Genomic DNA, 22739 nt, shown 5'->3' on the forward strand with positions numbered 1-22739 from the left:
TTAAACTATAATTGATTTTGAGATAATGAGTGACAGATTATGTTAATATTGCAGTTTGCTTACTATAGAAAAATACAGTTCAACATTTATCGGGACATCTTTGAAAATGCATCTTATTGATACCAACCATTCATATAATAAGGTTAGGATTTAAAATTCAAAAGACTAAGGGTTTTTTTGTACTTTTTTTTTTTTGTATTATCCCTTTAGACATTTCTTGTTATCCAGTGGCATGGCACATTTCAGAGATTCAGCATTGGTGTCTTCTCTTGCTTGCCCTTTTTATTTTGTTATGCGACTTAAATATTTTAGATTGTCTATAATCTCATAATAAGTTACTGCCTTTTGACTTTTGGCATAGTAATGGTTTTATGACTTGCATTATAATTTTTTTTTTAGTGTGGTCATCCTTTTGCCAAATCATTACTTTGCTGGGTTTTCTTTTTTTCTCCAGAAATTATTCCTTGCAATTCTTCAATGTTAGCATTGCGAGTACATGTAGCATAAACGTAGGATAGCTTCATTCTGCTCTCCCTGTATAATTCCAGTCATCCTTAAATGTTATACTAAAGTTATCACAGTTAGGATGGGAAATTGAAAGATGTTGCTGCAGCATGGATGGTTTTATGTGAAAGTAGGGTGTAACGGCCTCCCAGCAAAATTCTGCTGAGGCTTGCTTTTCCTATAGATATACTGACTCACTCCATCAGCACAGAATGAGCTTGTTTTTTTTGATTTTTTTCATATTTGACATGGGTAGTGAAGTTTGTGCTTGTTACAATATAAAATGGGTAGAATTCGATATTTGATCAAATGATGCTTAATTAGGAGATAATTGTTGTTACAAGAATACATAGAAATAGAAACATAGAAATTGCATTTATTGTATTGGCTGTACTGGTAAAAAATAAATAAATATATATATATATATATATTTATTTATTTATTTATTTATTTATTTATTTATTTATTTATTCCATTAATTTGCATGTTCTCCCCGTGTCTGTGTGGGTTTCCTCCCACAGACATGCCGGTTAGGTGCATTGGTGATTCTAAATGGTCCCTAGTGTGTGCTTGGGGGGTGTGTGTGTGTGTGCCCGCGTGCCCTGTGGTGGGCTGGTGCCCTGCCCGGGGTTTGTTTCCTGCCTTGCGCCCTATGTTGGCTGGGATTGGCTCCAGCAGACCCCCTTGACCCTGTAGTTAGGATATAGTGGGTTGGATAATGGAGGATGGATATTCCCTTGATCTTATTATAAAAGCTGATAAGATGCATTTCAGATTTTGTTGCCTGCCAGGAAAAGTCCCTTATTTTAAGTGTTATATTTTATTTTCAATTATAAGGTTAAAAATAACAATATTCTTTCAAATTATAGCTGGATCTCTGCTAAATGAAAATCTTATTTTAACCCATGGTGTGTGCTTTCTAGTGTATTTAACATGTTATAAAATGTGTAAAAATGTTTAATTTTGCTAATATTTATCATAGAGAGTATATCATTGCAAATTTTAATGGATTGCTGGATTATTTTAGTTGCTGCTTTTAAATTAAAATCTTTACACAGCACACATCCACTTTAACATTTATTTAATCTGACACACACCCTACTCTACCTGTGTGACAATGACTTGCTGAAAAGATGTTGTTTTTTTTTTTTTTTTATTATTCCCCACTCTCTTGCATTTGCTGGAATATTTTCTTTATGAAACTGTTAAATTTTAGAGACTGATATAAACTGCTGGTTCTTTGTAGTCATTATGCAGCCACTCCTTTTCTATTGTGCCTGCCATCTCTCAGTTAAATTCCAAGTTGAGTTGATGCATAGGAGCTCATAATGACAGAACAACTATGGAATGTTGTGTCACAAATCCATGAGATCTTAAGGGGGGATGCAAGGGTGGCTTTTTAGTATAAATTGAAGTTTCCAAAAATGTAATATAGTTTTCACTTCATAACCTGTATTTTAAAACTTGCTCCTACTGCACAAGTTAATAGTAATTTTACATTTTGATACAAAAAGCAACATAGTTTAATTAATATGTTGAAAATAGTGTTGTCTTCACACAGAGCAGCCTAGGAAGGTTGGCTTTTCTTCGTCCTGAGTGTTGTGCCTCACCTATGTTAAATAAAATAAAGTACATTTAAACGTTAAAGGAAAGCTGTATTGTTTGTGTTAAGACCTCTTGTCTTCCTTTTGAATGAAGTATCCTTCACAGTGTTTGATTTTGTCTTGGCTATTAAATTCCGCATTGTTTAATCCTTATGTTTTTATAGATTGTAAGAAAATTACTCTTTTGTAGTGATCTTTTCACAGGGTTCATTTGCAGAGGTTAAAGCAAAAGTTGATTATTAGCTTTTAAACTCTTAGAAAAATGATTTTTATGTTATAGAGATTGAAAGATCTTTGGCTGTTGATCAATCCAGGTGGTCATCTTTAGACAGATCCATTTTAGTTATTGGATGCAATCATTGCACATAAGCTGCCCTGCATCTACATGATTCAATTATTCATTGTCACCATGCAGTCTCTGTGTTGTCTTGATTATCCTGACACACTCCTAGGTGTAATGAAATTTTGATTCTAAAATAAAAGATTGCTTGCAGGAAAGCTAAAAGAGATTTGAGGTCAAAAAGGAAACCCCATACAAAATATGTTAACAGTAGTAGTAGATTATTTGGTAGAAGATTTACCCCATTTTATTAATCAAGCCTGTTTAACTTTTCCTGTATACTTTTTTTTGTTTTTTTAATGTTATTACTGAAGAGCAAAGGGGCTGAATTACATTGATGCAAATTAGGAAATTTATTTAAAGTATGGTTTTGCACAACAGTAAATACTATAGCAAATTACTTTAAGTTTGTCATAACTGCTTGCTAGGCAATATGTGCTTTTTCTCAGTTCCGATTCAATTTTGCTTTCTATGTAAAGTAGCATAATGGGTTCTGAAACTTTTTACATTTTCAATCAATCGTGGTAATTTTATTTTTTGCTGCCTATGAAAGTTGTATTACATTTTCAAAAAGTAAAAGATGGTATGCTTTCTGACATGCGTTATGTCAGAAAACCTTCTTGCATGTACTTAATTTTGCTGATTCATCCCTTATAAAAATGGCAGTTTTCCAGGGCCTTGGCTAAGACATTATTAAGATCAAAAGTTGCTTTTGAAAGCAACGTCAAACTGTTGCATTTTGAATATCGCTAAACATGCTTTTCAATAGTTCAAATTTTATTTTGCTTCTTTTAATTGACATTTTATAGTACTGTGTTTTCTACCGTAATCTCTTGGTTTTATGTTTCCTTCCTTTCATTAAAGTAAATGGCCTGATAAGTTGGGAGGACACAAAGAAGTGATGTTTATAGTAAAGCAGCTGTTTTTAATATTAGTATTGTAGCATTTTGGGTTCTGTGATTCCAAGGTATTTCTCCCATTATAGAATTTAAAGTTATTTTCTTAGAAGGCTGCATACACAATGCAAAATGAAAAAATGTGTTTATTTTTTCATTTTTTCTTTCCTTGAAAATGTGAAATTTCTGACAATGTAATTTTAAGCAAACTGCACTATTGATGCATCCTTTCATTATAGCTCCTTATGGGGTATCGGCAGCTCTGAAATGTAACCAATCAGTCATAACCTTAGTTTAAAAATAATAAAAATAAAAACATTAATGCTGAGTAATAGATGTGTATGTGATTGAGACAGAAAAAATACCCCAGTCATGCATCAGGCAGCATTGCTAGCAAATTATGTGTCAGCTGTAGTCAGAGTAAGCTATGACTGGTGCTTGTCCCTGCCCCTTGCCAATAATTTTTTTAACCAATGTATTGTTTTATTGTCTATATTAGCAGAATACCAGCTTCAGCGGAGAAGTAGTGTGTTAAAGAAGTTATGAAAAAGAAAAGCAAACATTTTAAAAATAACGTAAGATGATTGTTAATGTAATTGTTTTGTCATTGATATGAGTGTTGTTGTCATATCTATCTATTTATATATATATATATATATATATATATATATATATATATATATAGCAAAATAGCTGCGATTGGCAGCGAGAAGTAAAAAGAAAAGGAAACATTTTAATAATAACGTAACATGATTGACAATGTAATTGTTTTGTAATTGTCATGAGTGTTGCTGTATATATATATATATATATATATATATATATATATATATATATATATATATATATATACACACACACACACAGACACATATATATACATATAAACATATATATATATATATATATATATATATATATACATATACACACATACATATATATACATATACATATATATACACATACTGTATATATACACACACACATATATACATACTGTATATACAACATATACATATCTACATATATACTGTATATACACATATATATACAAATCTACATATATATATCTACATATATATATTAGGGTGGGACTCGATTAAAAAATTAATCCAATTAATTAGAGGCTGTGTAAGAATTAATCTTGATTAATCGTATGTAATCGCACACGTAAATTTGCCCCAAATCGCAAATGTTTTTTTTTATTTAAAACGGTTTTAGTGGGCGACAGAATCAAATAATAGACATGGACATGAATATTGTAAACTGAAGCTGTTTTAATTTCTGAAAAAAGCTTTTAAACTGCATTTGAATTCAAAACAGAAACAAAAATATCATCCCTGGTTAAAATTGGGCAGACTTAAAAATAAAGTGGTAGTTTAAGTACTTTAAGTACATTTTCAGAATAGTATTGTCTTTAAATAATAATAACCAAAATTTCACCATAAAGTGCAGTTTTTCTTCTTAAAAAATAAGTCAGAAACATAAAAGGTAATTTGACCAGCTTACTCTTTAAACTCTGAGTAACATTAGCCAAAATTATTTTGTACATTAGGCTAAAACAGTGTGATCATTGAACATTTTGTAATTAGATGTATTTAGAATTACTAACGGTCACGGAAGTCCAATGATCCCCAGTAAGAGCCACAAAGTCCGCTTTCTGTAATGCATCTAATTTTGCTTGCTTTTCAGTGTGCACAAAACCATGCTTTTATCAAGGCTTACCTCGGGTAGTCGAAATGATCAGTCGTAGGAGCGCGCTTTATTCCGACTCTAACATTTTTGTAGCTGTGATGTGTGCATCAGTGTAATGGATGTACCAGGAAATCATGCATTGACAAAAGTTCCCGTTTGCTTGGAATTGAAAGTGTGATTAAATGCGTTATTTTTTAACGCGTTATGGAGTACATGCATCGAAGCTTCTCAACTGTGCTTGTGCTAAGAAAGGGAAAATTTTAAAAATAACGTAACATGATTCTGCGTTAACCTAATATTTTTCATACGTCCCAAACCAAGGAGATGGGAAGGTAAAATGAATCGGTAGCGCGTACATAGTCAGTACATCCCTCTCGGAATCGAACCTCGAATGTCGGCGTTAGAGGCTAAGACTCTACAATTGCGCCACCGCTTGTCTATGCTAAAGTATATATTGTAGATCGGGCTATAGATATACATTTATATATATACCCGTATCGCAGTGGAGAAGTAGAAGTTATGAAAAGAAAAGGGAACATTTTAAAAATAACGTAACATGATTGTCAATATACAGTAATTGTTTTGTGAGTGTTATTGAATGTTGCTGTCATCAAGGATTTGATTATCATTATTTCTTTCAATCAGGCTCGTATTTGTAGGATGTGTTCAAGTTACATTCCGTGTTTGTCAATCGTTGTAAAGATAAGAGGTTTCATTCATCGATTAGTTCCTTACTGCATCAATAAACAGCTCGTCTTCCTTTTTATCTGTGATGTGACAAACTGCATGCACGGGTTTTTTTTTTACGCTGTCTTCCTTTAGCGGGACATTGACTTTTTCCACCGTGTGCTTTGTTTCCACAGTAGCTGCATTTATGAATATGCTTATCAGGCGCTTCATATTTTTGCTGCCTTTTCAATTGTGTAATTCGGTTTTGTTCAGCTCTTTGGAACTGTTGCTTTTATCTGTGCACTGCATCAGTTCACGTGAGCCACTCGGTGTACTTGCATCGAAGGTTCCCAGCTGTGCTGGTGCCATCTCGTGCTATGTCCATAGCTTTATTTAATGTTACCTTAGTCCTGGCACTTAAAACTTTCTCTGGCAGTTTCGCTGAGTTTGTGTCAAACACCACCCTGACCATCTCATCTTCCTCTCCATAAGCACAGTCCTTCACCCGTGAATATTTACCCGTGGCAGTTTGCTATTGGATTGCCGCTGACGGATGGCCTTATATGGGCAGGCACTAAATTACAAACGCCAGCGGCAGCCTGTCTATGAACTTAATTTAAAGTGTAGGTTTACATCGTGCTTTGTTTCAGTAGCAGAACTCGCTTCTTATTGTTTCGCTGCCTTCTCAATTATATAATGCATGTTTTCTTGAGCGCTTTTTTGAGGTCTTCCTGGTTTTCTATATACTGCGTGATTACGTGGGAGGCGTGATGATGTCACACGAAACTCCGCCCCCACGGCGTTGAAGCTCATCTCCATTACAGTAAATGGAGAAAACTGCTTCCAGTTATGACCATTACGTAGAATTTCGATATAAAACCTGTCCAACTTTTGTAAGGAAGCTGTAAGGAATCAACCTGCCAAATTTCAGCCTTCCACCCACACGGGAAGTTGGAGAATTAGTGATGAGTCAGTGAGTGAGTGAGTGAGTGAGGGCTTTGCCTTTTATTAGTATAGATTAAGTGGTTGTGTTTTCATGCCCTATACTTTTATCTTTCAAAAAGACTAAGCATAGATGGCCATGCTAGTGTCATGGCGGATAATCTATAAGTAGTCACTAATACTTTACAAACTGAAGACCATGCTAGAACTTTGTTGTTACATTTTTGTTAATTATTTTTATTATCATCTTGATTTCATTTTTACCTTTTTAAACCTTTTAGAGCTAAACTAAAGTAGTTCTGAAACTATTTGTTTCCTAAAGTGATATCATGACTTTAAAGAGTGCACACAGTCCTACCAACGAAGAACGTCTGAGGGGAAGAAGAATGTAGAGGAAAATAAACATAGTTGCAATGGCGAGTCGGATAGAGGAGGTTTGAAGGAGATGGAAAAGAATTGATACAGAAACTTTCTGAAATGAGGGAGCACTTTACCAAAAAAGAAAAAAAAGTTGAATGCAGATTATGTAAAGTGGAGCTTTCTTTTCACGGCAGCACCATCGCGATGCATGAGCATCTGAAACGCAAGCACCCTGGAGTTGTGATGCCGCCGTCTCTTGAGAATATATGCTGGAGCTGATAGTTAGTTAGTTAGGGTTAGATCAGGAGGGGAGGGAGAGCATGAACGAGACTGAGAAAATAAAAGTAAAAAAAGCTAACTTTTACAAGTAACAAATCTACACCTGATATCTTCATTTTCAAATAATATTGCATTAGTGCAATACTTTCTGATTGGTTCTATTCAGGTCATACAATGATTTCTTCAAAATGTCACATATATTTGTCTCTTTCCTCTGCATGTCCATGAGTCCTGTGCAGACTGGGCAAGATTGGGGGGGAAAAACGAAATCAGTCATTGATTACAACCGCAAGAAGGTACGCGAATGAATATGAATAATGTTGCATCCGTGCCACAATGTTTTCCGAAATGTACTATAAGGTCATAAAATGAATAATTCCAAATATCATATATACCTATGTCTCTGTTTTTTTGTCAGTGCGGCTTTGACATCACGGGCCTTAAGGCGCATACTAATTCAGCGTAAGCAGGAACACTCAATTAAATTGAATAAAAAAAAATCAAGTGACAATGAGATAAAAATAAGGCAGATTCGGCAGCATTTGTTTGTCAGCTTTTATCCATCCAGATCAGAGAATTTCCAGCTTGATTGTCTCAAAACACCACTCACATCTACAGTTATTCCCAGTTGCACATAAAAAGTAACCGCGTCAGATCCCTGGGGGTGCGGTAGTATGTATCGTAATTGTGACTGACAGAATAAAAGTGAAAAAAAAACTAACTTTTACAACTACTATACATTTAATACAGTGGCTGTTACAGACACAAATCAAATGTATGTGTTTATTGTATAATATTAACAGTAAGAGCAACTCACTACTCAAAATGGTAAATATAGGAGACAGTCAGGATCAAACCGGGGGACTCTTGATTATAAGTCAGCAATTCCTACCACTGCACCACGGAAGCTATTGTATCATCCTTGAACCTTTTGTGAAAGTGTGTATTTGATCTTTGCACTTCAGGCTTTACACATTATATAGTGTATGTCTACATTTTGTCATTTATTACTAAAATATGAAAAACGTTTCAGTTTTAACAATGTATTTTTTGGTTAAGTTAAATGCACTTTTTTTTGTTTAAAGACTATGTGCACTTTAGTTTGTATTGTTTAATGTATTTCTTTTTTATTGTGATGGTCACACTAATATAAAAACATCTGATTATTTTCAAATTCATATTTTTCACTGGTTATTTTAATTTGTTTATTATTAAGTTTAATCGTGTTAATGCAGAGACATCAGGGTGACATTCACAGGTTGACAGATGTGAGCAGATGAGGTAAGACATGCACTGGAGCCCAGAACAGGATGTGCAACCACAGGTCGCAGGCAACAAAATAGTCAGGCATGAAATAATCATGACTAATCGAAAAATAAATTGAATGATTAGTCGACTACCAAAATAATCATTAGTTGCAGCCTTGTGCATTGAAGATAAGGGACTGTACACGTTTAAACATTAAATGCTGTGCTATAAGTGTTGTACTGTTGGTTTTTGTTTATAGCTGTCAACACCAGTCGTTACGCAGAAAGCTATCGGATTCAGACCTATGCAGAGTATGTTGAAACACGAATTGAGGAAAAACGGGCAAAAAGAAAATGGTCAGAGGACAGCTGGAAAGAAGTGGAGAGGAAGAGGTTAAAAATACAGTATGCTGCTTCATTGGCCACTTCACCAAGCTATGGCTTCCCTAAAAAGTATGTAATTTCTAGTTTGAGTTTTTCTATTTATTTATTTTTTAATACTTGGCCTTTAATATCACAAACTTTTATCTTAAATAATATAAAAGAATGAAAGAGAAAACTTTTTTTTTTTGGTTTACATTTGAATTAAACAAAATCATTTTACATCTCTGAATATATTTGTACTTGGGATATAGCGGGTTGGATAATGGATGGATGTAAGATGTCTTACTGTATATATTTAAGGCTTTTTGCATTAAGGAGATCTATAGATATACTTCATTTTTAGGGTTTCAGCTTTATTAAAGTTTAATTATATGTAATTTGCTATCATGTATATGTTTATTTTAAGTTCCTTAAATATTCATACCTCCTGAATGATTTAACTTTCCAGAGGGTGGGTTTCATGGGTTTGACTGGCTGTTCCTTGCTGAGGTGAAGGTGTTTAGAGTCTACTAAGATGTTTCCTGGTAACCAGAAAGTTAACAGTAATTTTGGCTAGAATGTGGGATAGGATGAGCAGAGTGAAGTCTCCCTTGATTTTGGAGGACACCGTTGAGTAACCGACTATTTTGTAACATTTTGCCTCCTGCACCCTGGATATGGATGTCGTGCAACTTTTTTTTTTTTTATTGTTTTTTACTTTTTAGAAGAATCAGTGGCGCAACTAAGTAACACATGGTAAGCATGTTGGATTAATGGTTTGTAAAAGAATACTGTTAAGAGCTGTACAGGCAATATAGGCTAGAGTGGCAAATGCAAAAACTACATCATCTCTAGTAATTTGGAAATCTGTGAATGTGGATTTGGTTAGGCAGATTGTTATTAGCAGGACATCTTTTTCATGATTTCTGGTGCTTCCCTTGGAAGAGGTGTAAGGAGTCTTTTGAAGGAAAATGAATTTCTGAAATATTGACAGTTAATGGATATTGATACAAATGAGGTGTAAATGAATTGTCTACAATCCTCAAGTAGTACACAGCTGTAGTGTATAATTAAAGGAAAGTAGGTTTGAGTTGCATTGTAATTCTATCAGTTTGTTCTGCTATGAGGAAGACAAGGCCTTCTGTCTGAATGCAGAGGTTGCTACATGCCAGCCTAAATACATTAATTAAAAAAAAGGTCTAATTTCTCAGTCACTTTGAGCCTTAAGGTTTTCACACTCCTCCCTGTTTATGTCTATTTATATGTAAGATTCCATAGTTACAATATCAAACTGACGGACATCTTAATACAATTCCATATTTGTGGGCCTGGGTACTAAATTGCACTCTCAGACTACTTGTCAGATTTTGTGCATTTCAGCCTGTTAGCTGGGGACATATTTGTTTTGGGTTGAGGAGGTTTCCATTCTTCTCTTCCTCCTTATTCCGTGGAACAATACTGGTATGCTGTTGGGTTTCCCATCTATCCTTGTATTTCTACGTGATTGTTAGTGTGTTTTAGTTCTGTCTCATCCAGGACAAACTGATTATTTTAGAGAAGAGGAAAAGGTGAAGTAGCTTGGGTTACCATGCTGGTAGTAACTGTAAGGTTGATTTACAAGAATTTAGACTATGGCAACATTCATTGCTTGTGGAAGGGAATGATAGCTGGTAGACATCCTCTTCTGTTTTAATGTAGATATTTTCTATGGTCTTTTTTTCGTCTTGGGTGCTGCACCTTTCTACTTACCGTAACTACAAAGATCTTAATATTTAATAAATGTTGTTCTTTGCTAAACAATACTGTGTGTGGTCCAGTTAAAAAAATATTGACATGGCTGATATCTAAGTCACTTGCATCTGTACAGAGGATTAGTCTGTTTATTCATTTGTCTTCTGAATTTGCTTCCTTACAGAGGCACTCCAGGAAAGAGGAGCATGAGTCCCATCCAGGAAGAGCAGGTCTCTGATGAAATGGAAGGAGAGGTCCAAGGTAGTGAAGAAAGTGGTGCCAGCAGTTGGACAAGCTCTTCACCAGCCCACAACAAAAGCACAAGGAAACACAAGAAACTCAAAACTGAAGCAGGTGAACTCATACAAATTTTCAATAGATAAGAAAAAACACTTGAAAGGCAGCTTAATTTGCTTTATGCACTTTGAAAGTAAATGTGTTATGTATTGCTTTATGGGGGTTAATTGAGTGTGTGTGCAATTATATGTACAGATATGCATGTGTATAGCTTGAGTGATTTGTAAAGAAATTATAAGTTCCAGTAATAGAATTTAATTTGTTGGTAGGAGGTTACTTGGCTTTTTAGTTGTGTAAATAAATAATTATACATGCACACTTTCGTCTGAACACACACCAGAATGACTATAAAGCAAGAAAATTAAAGAAAGTTCTGACTTGGCTGTCATAGGCACAGTGAAGAATTATGCAAACCTGTTGGTATAAAAGAGCCCCAGTAACGTTTCTTGACACACTTCTGCTGAATAATTTGTTGGTTGAAAGTACTTGGTGTGTCAGAGAGAGGATGTGCAGCATTGTTCATAATGGCACTCAGTTTTGTTTTAATTCTGTCCTTCACTACTACCTCTAGGAGGTCTAGAGTTTGTATCTGAGCTTGCGCTTTTAATTAGCCTGTGGATTTGGTGGGCCTCTCTTGAAGTGATGCTACCAGCTCAGCTTTGCCTAAAATGTCTGCTACTGTGAATAATTAAGTGAGCAGAAGATGAACTGATCACCAAAAGGCATAAAGTTAATGATGGCACATTTATTTTAATATTTTAAGCAATATTACATTTTTATTTCCATCATTCACAGTTATAAAATAGTTTTGATTCAGGCCCTTTTCATTTTTTAATATGGGCACCCTACATGGTCAGTACTTACTAACACCCACTTTGGTAAGTTTTACAGCTTGTGTTCGCTTTTTGTAGCCAGCTAAGAGTCTTTCAGTTAATTCTTACTTGGGGTATTTTTGCTCATTTGTCCTTGCAAAAGGTTTGTAATTCTGTAAGATTCTTGGGCTGTTCTGCATGCACTGCTCTTTTGAGATCTATCCACAGATTTTCAGGGATGTTTAGTTCAGGGGGACTGTGAGGGCCATGGGAATACTATCAGCTTGTGCCTTTTGAGGTGTTCCATTGTAGGTTTTGAAGTGTGTATTTTGTATCTAATTGTTGGGACAAGGCTTGAGGACTCACAAATTATATACAGTTTTGCAATTTGCAACACCTAGGGTTTCCTAATGATGACTGTGAACAAGCCATAGCCATAACGAGCTAATTAAGGTCTAAGGCCTTGGTAAAAGTTATTTGAGACCTCAGTTATCTTGGGGTGCCCAAACATTTGCATGGTACTCCTTTTTTCACTGTACAATTGTACATAACGAAAGCAATACATTAATCTTTCATAAAATGCTGAAAAGAAATGTGCCATCTTTAATTTATGCCTTTTGGTGATCAGTTCATTTTCTGCTCATTTAACTATTTACAGTAACAAACATTTTAAGCAAGGGTGCCCAAACGTTTGCATGCCACTGTAACTGCATTTTCTTGAAGCAGTTGTAAAAAGTTTTGCAGCTAAACCCAACAATTACCGCAAGGAATAAGAGCAAATTAAGCATTGATGCTATGGATCCCCTCCTGTTCTATTTCACCTTATCCTAACTTCACTATGTTACTTGTTTATTTTAAAAAGAAGTATATATTTTAAAAATTTTGTGGTGCTATTTCCTGATATTTTTATTATGTTGTAGGATTATATTTGTGCTTTTTGTCACCATTCTATCTATTGACCTATCCATCTATCGATTGATCAATAGTTATTTACCTCTTGCATGTCCTGAGAGAGTTATTTCATGCCACTGTATGCTGCAATACTATGCATGGATGGTATCATAATAAAGCCACTTGACTTGATCATTATGTTTGCACTGAAAGATATGTACAGATGTGTTTTTATATAAAGGCAAAATGATTATTTGTTTAATAATTGAAATTAAAGATTTGTAAAATTGAAAGATTTATTTTTTGCAAAGCTTTAAAAGTTGTATCATGGTTTTATGAAATGCACTATTACTCTATTTTCATTTTTTAATACATGGTCATGGACCTTGGTAACATTTTAGTGTAAAAGGCTTATCTCGGTATTTGAAGCTACATTAGTGAAAACTGAAAACTGGTTTAACTTCATTAAACTAGGATATATTGGTACCCTGACCAGTGAACAGTCACACTTGGCACCCAATGCTTGCCAAGAACAATTCTTTCTTTCCCTATAGAACTAATCAATTGTGAAACTGATAGATTGGTTTTGTTAAGGGCATTTAAGCATGGTATTCTACATGTATTGTATATATTAAATAATTCAGTTAGAGTTTGCATAAATGTCAACATAGATTTTACATATTATTTATGAATAAGTGTGATAGATTGGCAGGAATTAGGGAAAATGATTTAAGTATAGATGTTTTTGCCATTCAATAAACTAAGCATTACTGTCTTGTAAATATTGGTAGCAGAAGGAATTTCCCCTTCTAAGTAATTTATTTAGTATTTATCTTGTTTATATATTTTTGCACCTCACAATAACTGCTGTCTTCACAGTTCAGTTTTTGTCAACTGGCATAGGTTAGGCATGCTGTGACTTTTATAATTCTTGCTTAATTCTTGCCACCTCAGTTCTGGGAGTGTTATGATTTTTAAGGATACACAGGAGCTAAAAGTTGAGAGAGGCTGCCTTCTCAATGCGAGAAGTAGTACAAAAATAAATGCTAATAAGCACAAAATTAATTAGTTTTGAAATGTAGAAAAAATCTCAAAGAAGATGTGCTCTGTGTTTCTAATTAAAATCAATAGTGGTGGTGATATACTAGAGCTTCTGTGTGATTCTTCTGCTGGATAATCATATTTTAAATACTGTCTAATTCTTCTTCTTCTTCTTTCGGCTGCTCCCGTTAGGGGTTGCCACAGCAGATCATCATCTTCCATATCTTTCTGTCCTCTGCATCTTGTTCTGTTACACCCATCACCTGCATGTCCTCTCTCACCACATCCATAAACCTTCGCTTAGGCCTTCCTTTTTTCCTCTTCCCTGGCAGCTCTATCTTTAGCATCCTTCACCCAATATACCCAGCATCTCTCCTCTGCACATGTCCAAACCAACACAATCTCGCCTCTCTGACTGTCTCCCAACCGTCCAACTTGAGCTGACACTCTAATGTACTCATTTCTAATCCTATCCATCCTCATCACACCCAATGCAAATCATAGCATCTTTAACTCTGCCACCTCCAGCTCTGTCTCCTGCTTTCTGGTCAGTGCCACTGTCTCCAACCCATATAACATAGCTGGTTTTACTACCGTCCTGTAGACCTTCTCTTTCACTCTTGCTGATACCCGTCTGTCACAAATTACTCCTGACACTCTTCTCTACCCATTCCACCCTGCCTGCACTCTCTTCTTCACCTCTCTTCCATAATCCCCATTACTCTGTACTGTTGATCCCAAGTATTTAAACTCATCCACCTTCACCAACTCTACTCCCTGCATCCTCACCATTCCACTGACCTCCCTCTCATTTACACACATGTATTCTGTCTTGTTCCTACTGACCTTCATTCCTGTCCTCTCTAGAGCATATCTCCACCTCTCCAGGGTCTCCTCAACCAGCTCCCTACTATCGCTACAGATCACAATGTCATCAGCAAACATCATAGTCCACGGTGGCTTCTGTCTAATCTCTCTTAAACACCACCATGCTTCCATAGGTATGTCATCTGGACCAATGGCCTTTCCATTTTTCATCCTATTCATAGCTGTCCTTACTTCCTCCTTGCTAATCTGTTGCACTTCCTGATTCACTATCTCTACATCATCCAACCTCTTCTCTCTCTCTCTCATTCTCTTCATTCATCAGCCTCTCAAAGTACTCTTTCCATCTGTTCAACACACTCTCCTCGCTTGTGAGTACATTTCCATCTTTATCCTTTATCACCCTAACCTGCTGCACATCTTTCCCAGCTTGGTCCCTCTGTCCAGCCAATCTGTACAGGTCCTTTTCTCCCTCCTTAGTGTCCAATCTCTCATACAACTCATCATACGCCTTTTCTTTAGCCTTCGCCACCTCTCTCTTCACCTTGCGCCTTATCTCTTTGTACTCTTATCTACTTTCTGCATCACTCTGACAATCCCAATTCTTCTTTGCCATCCTCTTCCTCTGTATACTGTCCTGTATTTTCTCATTCCACCACCAGGTTTCCTTTATCTCTTTCCTCTGTCCAGATGTCACGCCAAGCACCCTTCTTGCTGTCACCCTTACTACATCTGCTGTTGTTTCCCAGCTGTCTGGTAACTCTTCACTGCCACCCAGTGCCCGTCTCACCTCCTCCCTAAACTCAACCTTGCAGTCTTCTTTTTCAACTTCCACCATTTGATCCTCGGCTCTGCCCTCACTCTCTTCCTCTTTTTGATCTCCAACATCATCCTACAGACCACCATCCTATGCTGCTTAACTACACTTTCCCCTGCCACCACTTTGCAGTCTTCAATCTCTTTCAGATTGACTCTTCAGCATAGGATGTAATCTACCTGTGTGCATCTTCCTCCACTCTTGTACGTCACCCTATGTTCCTCCCTCTTCTTAAAATATGTTTTCACCACAGCCATGTCCATCCTTTTGGCAAAATCCACTATTCTCTGACCACCTTAATTCCTCTCCTTGATACCATACCTACCCATCGCCTCCTCATCTCCTCTGTTCCCTTCACCAACATGTCCATTGAAATCTGCTCCAATCACCACTACTCTGTCTGACACCCTTTTCACCTCCAAAACACTCTTGACATGCTGTTCCTTCAGAATAATCCCTACTCCATTTCTCCTCCCATCCACACCATGATAGAACAATTTGAATCCACCTCCAATCCACCTGGCCTTACTCCTCTTTCATTTAGTCTCTTGCACACACAATACTGTATATCAACGTTCCTTCTCTCCATCATATCGGCTAACTCTCTCCCCTTACCAGTCATACTGCCCACATTCAAAGTTCCTACCCTCAGTTCCACTCTCTTCACTTTCCTCCTCTCTTCCTGCCTTCAGACATGTAGTTCCCTCCCCCAGCCCCCCTTTCTTCTTTGGCCAACAGTAGCCCAATTTCCGCCAGCACCCTGTTGACTAACAGTACTAATACAGATATAAATAAAAAAAGTTTAGCTAATTTTAGACTGAAAATTGTTTGTGGAGAAAAATAAAACATATACCCAACCCCTCCTACTCTTACCTCTGATAACAATGTGCTTTACAAAGAAAACAAAATTCAACATAGTCTCTTTGTCAAGTTGTAGGTTAACTATTTGAATCAGACTTGCAGAACTGAATCAGATGTAATAATAAACCAGGGCAGTTAACAGAATTAAAAAGAACTATCAGTGCTATCAGTGCACAAACCAAATAACAGTAACTAATACAGAGGAATACAATGTCTACTGCACAGAGGGAACACGGGTTCATTTTAAATCACTATATCTGTGATTAGCAGTGCCTTATTTGTAAACAAAAAGGTGGCAGTACACAATGCATTGTGTTTGGATCAAGTTTGAGGTACTGCAAAGGTACGAGGAGGTCAAGAGTTCTGACGCTACATATTTTGTTTATTTGGTGAAAAAACATAACATTTAAAATTTTAAATTAAGTACTGTATAATAATAATAATAAAAATAATTATTATATAGTACTTTACTCACTACTCAAAACACTTGCAAACTCCTTGCAGTGAGGACCTGGGATGCAAATTCGTGATCCTCTTATTGTGAAACAGCAGCACTACCATTATGCCACCTGCATAATCATACTTTACTGCATAATTTTGTGCTTGATAGTTTAAAGTTACAAACACAGAATTTCCAAATTCAAAGAATATTGACTGCAGGATAATAACGAGCTCTACATTCTACAAAAAATGTTATGTATTCCCGTAAAGTAATTAGTGCCTAATTTGATTGAGTTTTAACTTTTTGCATGTTTTCATCAAACACAGTCTAATTTTTTTTTTGCTTTGACTGTCAATGGCTGTCTTCATAACAGCTATGAATCCCCAGGACTGAGGAGTGTGAGTGAATGGCCAACCAATTGTATGAACAGAAGCACGGAGACAGTATTGTCAATAATAATTAGATACATTTGTGAAAACCCAGATTCACACCCACTTGATGAAACTGGAATACAACTAAGGCTCTGCACATATTTGATTGTATAATTATTTAATATTTAGTCAATGCAACGATCAGCTGGTTGGCTAAGATGCCGGTATAATGTACTTGGTGCATACTGTAACTATACAAAAAATAAAATCACCGTGTCCGATTACTACCACCACTTTTAGATACACAGCAGTGCACTCAATGTGTTGTGGGCTGAATGTTGCTCGGCTACATGGAGTGTTACATTCATGCTTTGTACTACTGTAGGAATTGATGTAGTAATTTGTGAAGGCTTGCAAATGTGTTTTACTGTTTTTCTGGCAGCACCACTTGGAGGTTGCTTCTGGGCCGCATGTGGCCTGCAAGGTGCCATTTACATAGGTCAGTAATAAAGCAACTTCTGACAGACCCAGGTGAAAAGGGTTTTGGAATCATTTGTTACTGTTAGTCGTCATTTTCCATGTTCTGATGATGTACGTAATCAGATCTTACTGATACGGCAAGTATTTCCTCACGAGCTGTTGTAACGTTTACAACACAGGCAAGGAAGCAGCAGTGAGGTTATAGTGAAACAGTGAGCAAACAAAGAAGAGATAAAGCATACTTTAGTGGGGTGAAAATTGTAGTATTATACTGCTAATTATTACCACTTCAGTCTGTGTCTCATTAAATCAGTGCTGTCTGACTTCTGTCTGTGGACATGTCATTACTGTATTCAGTAGTATTCTGAAAGAGCAAGTACAACAAAAGTTTTCCTGGAGGTGTTCATATTTGTTTTTCCAGATGTTTTACTGGAATGCAGTCCGCACTAGGTGTGACATCATTCCCTGCCCTGACATCTGAGGTAAATGAAACACAGCATTAATATGACCAGATTACTGCCGTTTTAAATGTTTTATTATTGCAGGAGTGTACCTCCATTTCAGAGTGTGTAGAATCTCAGCATAGTAATACTCAAATTTTTGTAACTGTAGTCCTTCCTTACATGAGTCATGTACCTTTTGGCATTTGCAGTATTAGAGGTTAGTGCCACGAATTGTAAACTATGAACTGTCGTACTGTGCATTCTATAAGCATGTCATATCTCACTGAATTAAGTTCACCCTGTGCACTGTTCGGTTTTCTTTTATTTTATACTAGCCATGTGCGCCCAACTACGTTGCGCGTGTTAAAGTTGTCTGTGAAGGGCTCCCTGTTTAAACACGGCTGCCAGTTGTGAACTGGGCCCTTCGTCGCACAGCATTATGATTTTTTATAAGGAAAACAAAATTACAAAAGAAAACCCTTGGATATTGATTCGATAGGAACGGCCTACTCAGAATCACTGTCTGAATCGTAATTATGTGGTGGTGTAGGAACATTTCTGCTTCTGTCCGTTCACAGTCCGTCTCGTTTTCACGACACTGTTGTTTCCTCTCACGATCTCTTCTCAACCTTTCTCCAATCTACAGGTTGCTTTGTGGCAATCCAAAGAGTAAGGCAATATACACGGTGCAATGGTTATTAAAGGGGGACACATAGATATCCAGGCTCTTTAAAGCATAAATAGGGATCACTTCACTGACATGTGAGACGCGCAGCACTCGCCGGCTACAACATAACAATAATAATTTCTGGAACATGCTGTTACGTTGTCATTCATTTTACCCATTGTCTTTCTTTCATTCATTCATATGTTACGTAGGCACTTACCTTTTATCTTCGGCAATCTTATTCTCTAACCAGGCCTCAGGAGCTAACCAGAGTAACACTGTCCACCACCCCTTTCGTTATTCCGGCACATTGTTGACATCCGTGAGTAACAACAACGTACTAAACTGGAAGGTGGTCTACACATGCGTGAAATTTGCGGACAAACACAGATCAAGATCTAAAGATCTCTTTAGTTAATTAAAAGCATAACAGTTTGTTTAGTTTGAATGTCTGTGTTTTGAGGTGTGACTGGCGTACTACAGTCTTCAGTAGTATAAGCCTGGAGGAGATTCTTAATGCAATGCCTATGTTTTAGCTGTCTCTCTACTGCCATCTAGTGCTGCTGCTTCTAATTCATTCGCGGACAAACAAAGATCAAGATCCAAATGAAGATTATATATAGAGATAAGCATAAAACAGTGCTTGGTGGAATTCATCAAAAATAACACAAAATATTAAATCTGCCTATATTGAGTTCCTGTAATTTGTCAATAATAAGTTCACATTCCTTGTTTGGACATCCCTATTATCGAATAACATTCTAGGTTGTTGTACTTGCTCTTTCAGAATACTACTGAATACAGTAATGACATGTCCACAGACAGAAGTCAGACAGCACTGATTTAATGAGACACAGACTGAAGTGGTAATAATTAGCAGTATAATACTACAATTTTCACCCCACTAAAGTATGCTTTATCTCTTCTTTGTTTGCTCACTGTTTCACTACCAAGAGCTCATGACCATTCATAAGAATGGGGATTTAGGATAAATGGTAAGCTGAAAGCTTTATCTATGGTTCCAGTTTCACTGCCATGCTCCTGTACATTGTTAAAGCTACTGCACTACTACACTGGTTTGTTGGTGAATCTTGATCATTTATTCTCCCACTTGTGAAGAAGACCCAAAGACCTTGATTTTTACTTGGGGAAGCGGCTTAACCCATACTTACAGGCAAAATGCAACTGAGATTATTAGTATTATTGAATTACGTACTTAAGATTTATTATGTAGTTAAGTCTATATTAAAATTGCAACAACTCTACATACAGTGAACTCAAGAATAACTTAATCTTCGATAAAGATGTATATGGAGATATATTAAACAGGCCATACTCACTAGGAGTAATGTCCTTTTTTCCTCAGAAATATGAAATACCTGATGTCTAGGATATGGTCCAGCCTCCATGCACAAGAATGCACAAGAATACACAAGCTTTCCCTGTGATGCCTAAAATAATGGAATAGGATTGCCAGTTTCTTTAAATCAGTAGTTCTGTGCTCATGCACCACCCCTGACTATTGCTAAACTTTGTTTTCAGTCAGCCATTTCTTTGGTGATTTTTGAGGTGTAGTTAATGTCATTGTCATTGCTCAGAATGTGCTGATACTTGCTCTTTTAAAAGTTATGATGACAGTAATCACAGCATTAGGGGCCAGTGCTAAGTGACCCTGTAACATTTGCACCAATAATTCACATCATTTTGTTTGTATTCATTCCTTTCCTTTTCACCAAATTCAAGTAAGGTTATCTTTTAATATCGTTTGACCAAAGACCCAATAAATAGCATTTAAAAGAATCTAGCAAAATCTTTTTTTTTTTTTTTCCCCCATTTACTACTGGCAATCATTTTCGATAGCTTTTTGACATTAATGTACTGTTAAATTTTTAATTCAAGTCCTTAAGATACAATGAGATGCTGAAGATGGGTAAAGTTTAACTTGCATCACCTTTTATGATAAGCTGTCTGCTGTTTTTTTTAGTAGTTAGTATTTTTTGATTACCCAAATAATACTAAGTGGCATGTTTATCTGATCCAACTGTATTACTGAATTTGATAAGATCAATAGCCACTTGCTTCCTTTAGTTATGAATGTCAAAGGATTTTCTCACAAAAGAATTCTTAGGACTGAGTTGCATTTATATAATCAGAATATAGCTGTAAATTTCATATTGTCTAATTTTGAAATGACAAACCTGTAGCAGAAAAAAAATAGTATTGCTCATTTGAGAACATTAGTTTTGAAAATACATGAATAAGAGTGTTGAAATATAATAACATTTACTCATTTTTTTTCTCCCATCGTTACCAAGAGTGCCAAAACTTCCTGGGTCCAGTGTAATGTCACAATCTTACATTTAGGTTAGTGCATCAGGAGAATTAAAAATACAGTGGTGTGAAAAACTATTTGCCCCTTCCTGATTTCTTATTCTTTTGCATGTTTGTCACACAAAATGTTTCTGATCATCAAACACATTTAACCATTAGTCAAATATAACACAAGTAAACACAAAATGCAGTTTTTAAATTATGGTTTTTATTATTTAGGGAGAAAAAATCCAAACCTACATGGCCCTGTGTGAAAAAGTAATTGCCCCTTGTTAAAAATAACCTAACTGTGGTGTATCACACCTGAGCTCAATTTCCGTAGCCACCCCCAGGCCTGATTACTGCCACACGTGTTTCAATCAAGAAATCACTTCAATAGGAGCTGCCTGACACAGAGAAGTAGACCAAAAGCACCTCAAAAGCTAGACATCATGCCAAGATCCAAAGAAATTCAGGAACAAATGAGAACAGAAGTAATTGAGATCTATCAGTCTGGTAAAGGTTATAAAGCCATTTCTAAAGCTTTGGGACTCCAGCGAACCACAGTGAGAGCCATTATCCACAAATGGCAAAAACATGGAACAGTGGTGAACCTTCCCAGGAGTGGCCGGCCGACCAAAATTGCCCCAAGAGCGCAGAGACGACTCATCCGAGAGGTCACAAAAGACCCCAGGACAACGTCTAAAGAACTGCAGGCCTCACTTGCCTCAATTAAGGTCAGTGTTCACGACTCCACCATAAGAAAGAGACTGGGCAAAATGGCCTGCATGGCAGATTTCCAAGACGCAAACCACTGTTAAGCAAAAGAACATTAGGGCTCGTCTCAGTTTTGCTAAGAAACATCTCAATGATTGCCAAGACTTTTGGGAAAATACCTTGTGGACTGATGAGACAAAAGTTGAACTTTTTGGAAGGCAAATGTCCCGTTACATCTGGCGTAAAAGGAACACAGCATTTCAGAAAAAGAACATCATACCAACAGTGAAATATGGTGGTGGTAGTGTGATGGTCTGGGGTTGTTTTGCTGCTTCAGGACCTGGAAGGCTTGCTGTGATAGATGGAACCATGAATTCTACTGTCTACCAAAAATCCTGAAGGAGAATGTCCGCCATCTGTTCGTCAACTCAAGCTGAAGCGATCTTGGGTGCTGCAACAGGACAATGACCCAAAACACACCAGCAAATCCACCTCTGAATGGCTGAAGAAAAACAAAATGAAGACTTTGGAGTGGCCTAGTCAAAGTCCTGACCTGAATCCAATTGAGATGCTATGGCATGACCTTAAAAAGGCGGTTCATGCTAGAAAACCCTCAAATAAAGCTGAATTACAACAATTCTGCAAAGATGAGTGGGCCAAAATTCCTCCAGAGCTGTAAAAGACTCATTGCAAGTTATCGCAAACGCTTGATTGTAGTTATTGCTGCTAAGGGTGGCCCAACCAGTTATTAGGTTCAGGGGCAATTACTTTTCACACAGGGCCATGTAGGTTTGGATTTTTTTCTCCCTAAATAATAAAACCATCATTGAAAACTGCATTTTGTGTTTACTTGTGTTATATTTGACTAATGGTTAAATGTGTTTGATGATCAGAAACATTTTGTGTGACAAACGTGCAAAAGAATAAGACATCAGGAAGGGGCAAATAGTTTTCACACCACTGTATATATATATAATATTTTAATGCCTTCAAATAACTAGTCTTTTAGTTACACATTTCTTTTTCATTCATTATGATATGCAATCACTTCTTGGCCAATGAAAGATGGAGTGCACAAGTGATTTTTAGTTAAAGTAGTTAATGTGACTGCTTTAAATAGCTAAAGATGAAT

The 22739-nt window shown here is 36.4% G+C and overlaps 1 protein-coding gene across 1 annotated transcript in view; it reads left to right on the forward strand.

Annotated features, from left to right (window-relative positions):
• parn (poly(A)-specific ribonuclease (deadenylation nuclease)) overlaps positions 1 to 22739 on the forward strand; it is a 108969-nt gene that overhangs the window by 84385 nt on the left and 1845 nt on the right. The window contains exons 22-23 of the mRNA XM_039776546.1: positions 8800 to 8992; positions 10818 to 10987. Of these exons, the coding sequence (XP_039632480.1) occupies positions 8800 to 8992; positions 10818 to 10987 (363 nt within the window). The remainder of the gene's footprint in view (positions 1 to 8799; positions 8993 to 10817; positions 10988 to 22739) is intronic.

Source organism: Polypterus senegalus, chromosome 13, assembly GCF_016835505.1.
Source record: "Polypterus senegalus isolate Bchr_013 chromosome 13, ASM1683550v1, whole genome shotgun sequence".
Taxonomy (NCBI): Eukaryota; Metazoa; Chordata; class Cladistia; order Polypteriformes; family Polypteridae; genus Polypterus; species Polypterus senegalus.